Source organism: Perissodus microlepis, chromosome 13, assembly GCF_051167445.1.
Source record: "Perissodus microlepis isolate ML-2025 ecotype Zambia chromosome 13, ASM5116744v1, whole genome shotgun sequence".
Taxonomy (NCBI): domain Eukaryota; kingdom Metazoa; phylum Chordata; class Actinopteri; order Cichliformes; family Cichlidae; genus Perissodus; species Perissodus microlepis.
The window spans coordinates 19704662-19716105 of record NC_140473.1 but is presented as its reverse complement, the minus strand read 5'-3'; the positions used below and the strand labels follow the sequence as shown (position 1 = coordinate 19716105).

At 40.7% G+C, this 11444-nt stretch overlaps 1 protein-coding gene across 1 annotated transcript; it reads right to left on the bottom strand.

Moving 5' to 3' along the window:
- Nucleotides 1-351: 351 nt before the first annotated feature.
- Nucleotides 352-2999, bottom strand: nkx1-2a (NK1 homeobox 2a). Its single transcript, XM_084949091.1, has 2 exons — nt 2588-2999; nt 352-1326 (listed from the first exon to the last, which is right to left on the bottom strand). The coding sequence occupies exons 1-2, from the start codon at nt 2775-2777 to the stop codon at nt 716-718; spliced, it is 801 nt and encodes a 266-aa protein (XP_084805217.1). The 5' UTR covers nt 2778-2999; the 3' UTR covers nt 352-715.
- Between the last annotated feature and the right edge of the window lie 8445 nt (nt 3000-11444).

Below are 11444 nucleotides of genomic sequence, written 5' to 3'. Positions count from 1 at the left end.
TCAGCAAAAAGTTACGCCGATGATCAATAACAATCAATAATATCTGGAGACATTGTTAGTATGTGTATCTTGCCTGATCCTGGCAAGATTCCTAGTGATTTTTTTAACATAGGACAGCCTGTTTTTTAGGTGCATGTAGTTCATATTTAAATCATTAGTCATTTATTAATGAACTCTTAGTGCAATCACTGTTTTGACTCATCGGGCGCTTAAAATTGGAAAGGTCTTAGTGAATATTCTGCAAATGTACTCTCATTTTAATGCTGATACAAGATACACACATACACGTTTCATGTTTTTTTATTATTATAAGTTACACTGATAATTTTGTATAAATGGCAAGAGAAAAAGATGTGCATTCACTTGGGAGGTAGAAACAGTTTACCAATATGCCACAGGTTCAGGTGTAACACAATGCTGATACAGAATATGAGCTGTCAAATCAGCTGTTGAGGGGTGTGTCGGAAGATCCAGTCACAAACTATTAGTGCAGAACTAAGAAAAACTTAAATAATTGCTTAAATTATGGTTGAGTTCACAAGTTATGGGTCACTTATTTTGGAAATATGGCCTTTTATAGGGCATTGATAATTTTAAACTCTCATCGTGGTGAGTCAGTTTGACAACATGTGAGCATTTATTTTGTCCCAAACTGTTACAAAAATTCACTTTTCTCTGAGTATAACCAGCTTCAACATATCAGTCTTGGTTTGTTTTATAAATGTGGATTAAAGTAAGACGGCTGGACGAATCCGCTGGACATGAAGGGATGCAGGAGCCCTCCAGTGGTTGAAAGCGGAACACCACCCGCTGCGTGGAAGATCACATTTCCAGAGGCGAAGTTGGAGAAAGTTTGGTGGAAGCTGGCAGAGCTCGACCCACACGTGGCTGGGTTCGGACTAACATTAATAAGGGAGTTAGAGCCGGGCTGCAAGGTGCTGTCCGCCCCGGGGTTCTGCTTTTTCCACTTGGTCCTCCGGTTCTGGAACCAGATTTTCACCTGGGTTTCGGTCAGACTTAGTGACAAGGCCAGGTTTAGTCTCTCGCACACAGACAAGTACCGAGTTGCGCGGAACTTGTTTTCCAGGGCCACAAGCTGTTCGTAAGTGAACGCTGTTCTGGCTCGACGTGGTTTGGCACAGGCCTGGTCCGGGCGCCGGCGCTTGTGCGTTGACTGGTCCTGCAAGGTGACCGCTGACTCCCCGTCTCCACTGTCCTGTTGCCCGGTCAGACAGGGCTCCGTGTCCGCAGGTGGGGAGAGAAGATTGGGGTCTACAACAACTTCGGGATGCCTGGAGAGTGCAGATTGTTCATCTCTTGCATCTTCTGTGATAAAAAAGAAAAGAAAAAGAAAAGTCAGTTCTCATCCTGAAAGTCGCAGCAGCGAACCCAGTGGAGAATTGCCCAATTTAAATATTATTTATTTTCCTCTAAAATTGAGTTGAGCTGCAGTTGTGAGGTGTTAGTTGACAAAGTATGAGAAGAAACCGGAGTTTTCCTTGCTCGGGCAAAATTAGGTGACAAATTTTTGAGGTGATTCGCAAGACTGAGCTGTGTTTTTAAAGAGGTTCTTTATTTGATTTTAGAGGAAAACGGTGACATTTAAGTGAGTCTGTTATTTAAACAATTGGGACCAAACGCCAAGGAGTGAATTTAACTCCGTGGTGCTGAAGGACAGTTCCTGGCAGGACAGACATCACTTGTAACCTGATTAGGAAATGCGTGTTCCTTGTGGAGTGATTTTCCTCTTTGTTCCATGTGAACTGCAGTTTACCAAACATAGAAGGCCTAGGAGCTGACATCTGTAAAGCGTTTGATTAGGATCCTGGGGTCGCTGGAGCGGAACAAAGCATAGATTCTGAGGAGAGGAAGATTTGGTCACTAATCCTTAAATAATTTATAAACCACACAGAGCCTCAAATGTCATGTTGCGGAAAGAAATCCCGTCTAAATCCAGCTTCGCCACCTCAGCCATGACGTGCTAATGGAGTTTCATATTTGCGGGTGGATCGATAAATGTCATCTATTTAAAGGGAAGTTTTAATCGAACGATATTTAGGATCAGACATGGATGGGGTGTGAAGTTTGTACCTGCAAGGTGCTGGAGGGAGATATGCAGGATGCAGTAATGGGATATCGATCAAAGCGCGCAGAGGCATCCTCAATGGGACGATTTAAACAATTATCTAGCCTGCCTGTCCCAATGCCAATCACATACTGGGGCTCTGGGAGCAAGCCTTTGTGGCTTCCTTGAAAGGAAACGCAGCCTTGGAAATTAAGGGAAGGTCATACAGAGATGACAATAAATCTGAGAGATAGCGCCTCACATTCTGCTATTTGGTCTCGGCTCGGGGAAAATAAAACTTTTCAAGTATTTCAAATATTTAACTTTTTTTATACGTCCTCATTTTACAGTGTTCAGACGTCTCATTTAGGAATTCAGTTATAAATATGCACAAGATATGCCTGCGTGTTTTTAAGGTAATTTACAGATCCAAGCACACAAACAATAATATATTTAATGAAAAGATTAGAGCCAAGCTATGAGGTGTGTTTTAAAATAATAAAATTGAGGCGTTTTCTCTACCTGCTTCTGTGCGCTCGAGTCTGGAGTCTCCACCTGCAGTGCTGTCCGACTCCAAAGTTGTTCTCTCCGCGTTTGGCGCAGGTAACAACTTCTCCTTGATGATGGAAAGTTCGTTTACCTTCTTACTGTTGAATTTGTTCGGATCCAATATGTCAACTATAGAAAAGGAAATCTTATGACTAGACGTCATTGTCACTTCTTCAGCTGAGGCATCCTTTACGCAGAAAGACTCTTGGAGATAGATGTGCTGATGTGCTCGATTACGCGCCCGGAGAGAAACTTCTCATAGCTTAGTCTGCTCCTTGTTTTCAAACTTCATCAGACCGGGTTCTGTGGCGGTGATCACCTCTTAGTGTTGTGTTCACTCCTCTGCTTCAGTCTGTCAGTCTCGCAGCGTGACCGGAGCGCAGTCTTTAAAGCGTCTATCCCCCCACCCGTCTCCAAACCAGACACGTGACACAAACACTATTAGCGTTTCACACGACCCCCTAATGGGCTCAAAGTATTCGCCGATAATCACCCATATCATTAAATTCCGCAATTCGCGACCTGAAAGTAAATTGTGCACAGATGGCAGTTGATCCATATCAGAGATCGCCCCGTCTCCCCAAATTGGACCCTCTCTCTCTCCCTTTTTTTGTAGACATCACTAGGACGGGGACTTTCGTATATCTTTTAGCAGAAATCAGGGGTTTTCAGAGTCTGCCTGTAAACAGATAGCTGTTTATTTGCTGCCACTGAAATTGTAGGCTTGTAAAGTAGCCAGATTATATTTAGATGTTGACTAAATATTTAGGAGTACACTGATAATGATTATTTACAAGTATTATGACAATATTGTCACTTCTAACACATTAAATTTGGCTTAAAATATTGCAAAAAAAAAAAAAAAAAAAGCATCTCTGATGGCAGTTTAAACCCTTCCCTCCAGAATGTTTGCCTATTTATAATGCCAGCCTTCTGATATAACTCTTTTATCTTATCTGTCACGAAATTAGTCTTAGTAGCCTTAGTCTCAGTATTTTTAAGAGCCCTGTACATTAGATTCCTGTGGACTGCAAGAAATGTATACATTTTAAGGGTAGAAGATAAAGCCTCAAATGACAAAGTCTGTTCTTTATTGATAATTGAAGATGTAAAATTTACTGGCATACTAGAGGAAATTAAACAAAGACATAGGAATTCATGAGGATTCACTAATCTATATGCTACATTCAAAGCTAAATTGCAGGCACAGTTTAAATGCAGCTGATTGTTTTCTCACCTCGTGCAATCGATTTATATTCACAGTCAATCGGATCCATAGTGCTTGCAATTAGTATTCAATAAAAAGTGACACGAGGTTGTTTGGAGCTTCATGCCTGCTGATGGCTAAAATGGTGAAACCAGCACCGGATCAATATTCTCAGCAGGTGTCCAATACAGATAAAACCTGATGGGTAACAGGCAGTTATTTTGGATACTGGGAAGCTAAACTAGTAAGTGAAACTGCACAGATCGTCTTGCTCCAAACTTCTTTCAATCTTAGAATGATCTGAATTATTCTTAATACTTTATTTTGAGTTAATCCCCGCTCTTTTTCATGTTTTACTAGAAATAGACTTAAGAGTCATTGCAAAAATGTACTTGTGTAATAAAATTGTAATGTAAATTTTACTGTCTAAGCCTGTGAGGTCCTTATGTTGTGAGTATGAGACAGAAGGCAGACAAGCAATATCTCTGTAATACAGGCTACCAGTGCTGTAATGATTGTTAATGTCTTTGTTCTTTATTCTTTTGCAAAGTACCTCTTAACATTGGTTTTGAAAGGTGCCATATAATTAAAAAAAATTACTTACTTTCTTGCTCATGGGGGATCTACACGTGTTTGCACACTGTTAAAGGCCCCCCTACACAGTTTCCTGTGTTACTTACACAGGTCAAGATGATTACTGTGTTACATGGGAGTTTTATTACTTTCCAGTCATAGCCTTCTGGACTGGCACAGTCTGTAGTTACATAGTCAAACATTTGTTGAAGCCACCACTACAGGGTGTCCGCATGTCAGCATTTACATGTGTATGGCACCTTGCACGGCCATTACAGTAGTCCCTCCATATGAATAGAGCCCAGTGCACATTGGAGGTTTACAACTTCCTACGTGAAAGCCCAGTGGCTGGACATCTGTTTGAGTGGGACAAAAGGGAAGAGCCTCGAGGACAAAGAGGCCCTCAGGTAGACTTCAGTGAGCGGGAACAGCAGCTGGTTCAGCTCCGAGTCTGTACGGGCCAGAAGGAGACTTCAAAGAGGAGGAGAATTCCTTGTCGAACACAGTGGGGAGCCAAAGAGACACACTTCCAGCCAAGACCCCCCTCCAGGGTCAGTAAAGTCGTCACTTCACAGGGAGGCTGCCCCCAGTCTGCTAAACATCAGATAATTTGTCTTAATGGCAGGAGCAACATTATGAGCTCCAGTTCAACTCACACACTGTAGTGTCTATTGTTTTCTCAAAAGTCCACAGTCTCCCCAAATCTCCTGTAAAGTGGGACTCAAACAAAGGCTCAGCAAGTATCTGGTTAACCTTTAAGGGCCCAGTATATCCTCTGCACCAGCTGCCAAAACTTTTCAAGACATATTACTGAAGAATATAGTCATGGGCTCTCATGCTTTGGCACTCATGTTCATGTTGAGGGAGACAGTGGAAAGATGACAGGAAAAGAGTGTGGAAGAGTAAATGAGAACGATCAGAAAAAAAAATTAAATTAAAAAAAAGAAAGGAAACTAACACATGTGAAATTAAGAACATGAAAATTTGATTTGATATCTGCTAAATATAATATTGTTACGAGTTTTTGTTACAATTCTTATGTTGACATTTAGCAAAATTCTACATTGTGCTTCTAAGTGCAGCTTCAAAAAGCTGTTAGCATAGAAACAGCAAAGAAAAGAGGTTAAATGCTCTTCTTCGTTGCTTCATTCCAGTGTTTCTGACATATAACCTTTCAGTTATATTTCTAACTTACTTTTGATGTTGAGCTTGTTTAGGCATCTTATTCCCAGATCATGTAGGCCTTTTCTGAACTGAATTATTAAAGAGGATTCTTTCACATCAACATTAATGGGATTTCACATTTTATGAATGTTAACACAAAGGCTTTTCAGTGACTCTGTTCAACATTTTAGTGTAAAAAAGCACTCACCTTCTCAGGAGCTACTTAGTACAGTTGAGTGCAATCACCATTTATATACGATTTTTGAGTAAATCAAGTTTTTATAGTGCGTAGTGTTTCACTGAAATAACAACAATGACTCAGGTGAGCTTAAAAAACTCTAATTTGATCCTTTAAAACCATAGTAGAGTGAGGTTTCATTGTTTTGGTTGTAAACTAAACTAAACTGACCAAACTGGCAGTTTTGTCTCTTAAATTAAGCACCCGGTGGTCTGACAGTTTCATAAATAACAAAAAGTGTAAGAAGTCAACAGCTTTTAAGTGGAGATACATGAAACATAAAGAAAACCTGCCTGCTGTCGATCAATTTTTGAGTGCATTTAACATGCACATTAGTAGTTTTAATAATTTTTCTGGAGTTATCTCAAAGCATTCACTGTGTTTGCAGGCCATTGGCACTGATGTGTGCCAGTGTAGCTCAATACAGTATAATATTCCTAAATGGGCATAAAACTTTTTCACCTTTTTTTGCCAGCTCTTCGGTGTTCACCACATGCCTGTGGATGCTACAACCAGCCAGGCCTTCTTTCAGTTAGCCTTCTGTGTTTGTGTGACTCTCTGACAACAAGGTCAGTGGCATTGCCCAGTAATTGTCCTAACGGCCTGTATACCTGTTGGGTGGAGGCGAGTAATGAGAGTTTTTCATTACAGGCGGGACGGGTGAGTGCGCCTGGCAGATGCTGACAGGCAGCAGATGTGTAAAGTTGGGGGTGATTTGTAAAGGGGTCAACTGCCTCGCAGAGGAGATGGAGGGCGATGTGGGATGGGGGTAAATTATGCTGAGGGACACTGTCAGTCATACCACACTACTGTCACAACAAGGTAAAGGTCAGTTCATACATTGGTGTTGTCAGCTAGCGTCACATAATAGTGTAGTCGGGTCAGGAAAGTGTGTAAACTTTGTAACAAATAATGACTGGAGGGTGTAGTTGAAAGGGTAGCCATTTTACCCAAGACTTGTTTTATCCACAGTCATGGAAAAACTGCCCTGAGTTAGATTTATGTGTGTTTTCTATTAGTTAGTTTTTGTGTTTTTTTTGTATGCACAAAGCTAAACGGACCTGTTTCTGTTTGAATACCCAGTGTTTGAATCATGTACCTACGCTACAAGCATCTGGTGTACTATAATGGTGAGAGACTGAGCACGCAAAGCTGTAGCTTACCTTGAATGGATGGAGACTGATCACATTGAGAGCATTACCGTCCTCACCGTATCTGTGGCCCTTTTGTGTTTTTAGTTTTCCCTTTCCTCCTGTCTTCCATGTTTCTCTGCCTCTTTCTTCAACTTTAGTGTTAGTCCTAATGTTGCAGGTTAGTTATTTGTCTTTTGGTTACTTCTTATTTTACTTTGAAAGGTTAGTTTTCACATGTGTCTTGTGATTTTACTTCCTCTGTTTATTCCTTCTCTTGCTTTTATTCTTTTCTGCCCTACCTCGCTTGTTTCCACTTATGCCTTCTTCCCACCTGTGTCTCACTTACCAGTCAACTGCCTGTGCATATTCATATAGTCTTGCATTTCCCTCTGTTTATCATCATATGACCCTGTGCCTGCTCTCTTTGTTTGTTTTTTTATTTCTGCTGTCACTTTTGCTACAGAATGTGATGAGCAGCCTGTTTTTAAACTGTGTGAGGACACTGGAGCAACCAGAGGAAACCCACAAAGCCACATAGACATCCACACACAAAGAACGCGTCCAACCTAGAGATTGTAACCATGGACATTGTAAAACATGTGTTTATTTCCTGTTTTTTTGCCTGTCTTATTTGCTCTGTACAGTGTCCTTGGGTGTTTTGAAGAGCACTTTTAATTGAAAATGTATTATTTTTTATTATTATTATAACTCTTAGGTCTGCGAAGCCAATGTGGAAGTGCCCTGAAGTGGCATTCTCTTTAAATGTCAGCAGGGGGCGGCTTCTCTGAACTTAAAATGCTCCAGCAAACACTTTCCTGGTGAGTTCATGCACTCATGTTGAATAAAACATGAAGTTTTGTAAATTATGGTCATTATTTGAGGATTACAGACACTATGCTCACTTACAGACACATTGTCAATAGCAAGTCGATAGCCAGTGAGCATGGGGTGTTCCCAGTTTCGTGTTCAGATTCACTTCTTGCTCATCATGTCAGCTTTCAAACACCAAAATGATGACAGCGGAAATGTTCAGCTGGAGGCTTCATTTCGTGACTTCGCCAATGGGTGGCATCACGATGGTTACGTCGATCGAATACTTGGAACTTAAAAATATTTCCTGTAAAGTAGCAGTGCTGACCACTAGTGTTAGCCTGTTCTCTTCACTGTGGAAGAATTTAATCCCACGTTTGTGTCCAGAGCTTTACAAATTGAAAAGCTTCAGGAAATGCAGAATCTAGCCCACCAATCACAGTGAAAAGCTGCAATCAGCACATAAAAGTGCACATGCATTGTTCGATTTGAGACAAAATGAATTTATGAATATATCTGAATTTATCTGAACTCGTCCAAGTATCTGAGGACAGATTGTAGAGGAAGGTTTGTGTGCTTTATAGGTACACATTTATCAAAATCATGATTGTGGCTCATGAGAAAGATGAGAGCGATTAGAGCTCTTGATCTCATTTCTATTCTTTAACCTCAGTCACACGGTAACTGGATAACAGCATTAAACACTGATGTCATACTGGTAAAAACACTTAGAAATGAAATACAAACAGCAAAGACTGCTTGGTGTAAATGTGTTACATAGCAGCATTTTGTCATTTGTACAAAGCCAGGTTGGCTTAATTTATTGTCCCTGCTGGACTATAGACTATATGGAGTGCAAATTAGTCTACATAGGTATTTTGGCCAGCATCTCTTGTCCACACAAAAAATGCAATTGCAGTCTAGGGAGGTGAATGTCGTGGTGAGCAGAGGAGAGTGTGCACAATTAGAAAGACCAAGAGGATACAGGCAGAAAGAGCTGCAGCTGCCTGTTTTCCACAAGGCTGAGGCCTGCTAGTAATGGCTCTGGCATCTGCACAGAGCGCACTGTCACTCAACACAAGCATTGATTAGCCATTGTTCTGAGAAGGTCACATCATAATTCATTAACAATAATTAGTCCCGCAGTGCCACCTGCACTCCTTCTCTCGATTGCCCTGTTAAATTACGAGCAACCATCACGGTTCACACGTGGAACAATGAAGATATATCTGCAACGTAAAGGCAAGAGCTATTAGTTACATTATTTAAATGGACCCGTTTAAACCTGGGGAGCTGTCTTTATGAAGGGCAATTAGGCACTAACCATAATTGATAATTCACGCTAATTACAATTAGGAAATATAAATAGTGGGTGTAGGATTAATCATCATTGCAGTTAAGCAGGGAACAGCCACGGTGCAGGGCGCGTAGGTGTGATGGAAGGCGGTGGATTACACTCCATTCATCTCCATCTAGGGCAGAAACAGATTGTGTTTGTCCCTTTATATTTTTCCATTGACCATTATCTCTGTTTTGTTTCTGTGCCCTTGCTAAATAGTTCATGAGGTTGTGAATTTGTGAGACTGTAGTTAGTGAACTGCAGAATGAGCGCAGTGGCTGTGTAATGGCAGATGCGATTGGAAGGACTGGTGTCATGCCATGCCCAAAATGAGTTTTCAATTTCAGCCTAGTTTTAGCATTGTGTGTTTACAAAAAATGTAAATTCTCAACAGGCATTTCCCTCAATAACTTAAAAATGGAGTTGGCCATTGCTTGGGTTCCTTTATGAAGCCACTCATGTTGTATTTGCAACAAACCAGGGCACTTCCTAGATTACATTTTCTTCAAATCCTCTTGTCAAATAAAGCTTTCCCAAGGTCACCTCATCTGACCTTTGAGCTTGATTCCTCAGCTGCAGTGATGAAGATGCAAGTCCCAAGCCACATTAACATAAACAGCTCTTGACCACAAACTCATAACACAGTTAGATCAAATCTATTTCCCCTTGTTAAGAAATTCAGGCTCTTGTCTTATTAATGTCCACTGGTAAGCTTAAACTCCACTGCAATCTGTGAGTAGAGAAAACACTGGTTTGAAGATGGCAGCTTGTGTTTTGCAAATTAAACAACACTGATAATGCAGCGTACTCTTTGCCTTTGTCTTTGGTCTGAGAAGACACAACAGTCTGATTTAAATACAAATACCAAGCTGTCTTAGCTGAGCAAACAAACGAACAGCAACTGGCCTCTCTGGTAGGTATGTAGGCATGTTGACTCAGATGTGCCCCCATTAGACTTTATTGCCTTATTCACAAGGGATTTGAATTAATCATTGGCGTTTGTATGTGTGTGAGAGAGAAAGAGAGAGAGAGAGGGAAAGAAAAGAGGAAGACGCTGCTTTATTCCGTGCAATTATATGCAGAATTTAGCCCGCTTCATGCATATGGACTACACAACGAAAGCGGGGGGTTCTTTTGGTAAGTGATTTATGATAATGAAGAGCAAATTCTACATTGTAATCGTCTGCCATCTTTCATCTGTCCTGAGGTCAGAGATATTTTCCAATCAAGGTGTCTCTGTTATATATTAACAGTCTTTCTGAAGTGTTCTCTGATTTTATTTTTTTTATTTTTTTGACTGAACCGAGTGGAAAAAACTTGCATTTGGCCCTTATTTTTTATAAAGAAAATGTTCTGTTGAAAATCTTGCACAAAATAAGAATTCTTTTTTAGATCCACAGTCTTCAAATGGGGCCCTACATCGTGAGGCCCCCACTGTCGCTGGCAGCCGGTGGTAATTGCTACAGTGAGAGCTGGATCAGTGGAGCCGCTCTAATCAATAAAGTCTTCATCAACCATTTCCCCTGATGATTCTCCCTCATTTCTCCCTTAATTGTTCTTTTTCATCAAACAAGGTCTGTGCCGTGAGCATGTGTGTGCGTCTTTGTACGTTTGTGTGCTCCCAGGAGTTTGTGCTGCGGTCTTCCCTCTCAATGGACTGTGGCTAACAGATTGCTAATGGAAGCTGAGCTGCAAACAGCAAAGGGAACCTTTGCCTCTCATAACTAGACTGTGACCTCCATGGGAGGAGGATTAGTGTTGATCCAGCTTCCCTAGAGCAGCTTCACCGCTGACACTGAGCATGACCACTGACTCATACAAGGCCTTAAAAGTTTTGTGTTATATTTTAGCCATTCACATTAAACTCAAAGGTAGCCCTGATAAAACTCGGATTTATTATAAGCCCATAAATGTAGTAATAAACTGCAGTCATAGGGTTTAATTAATGCTCTGGCACATATGAAATAGCAGTTACAGTTTTTTTTAATTGGTTTGGTACTATTTTCACAACTAAAGTGTGCATTTTCAAATCTCTCAGTACAAAACTCACATTTGATCACATTTGTAACACCACTAGTCATTCTTTCAAATCTGATGTCATGATTTCATTGTATTTGCACATATTTTCATTCCACTTAATCATTGTTGCAGAACATATGATCATTGTGATATATTCTGAGAACATTTGCTTTAATCACCCAAACAAAACAGTAAGATCTTTTTTCAACGTAGTACTTTTACCAATCATTTCATTCAGGAGCAAATAATACAAGGTAAGCGTTTCATGAGCGAGACAGATAAATATTAAGGCATGCCGGCTCGGACGTCGCCCGGATCAACAAGGTCCGCGTCAGGTGTTGAGGAAC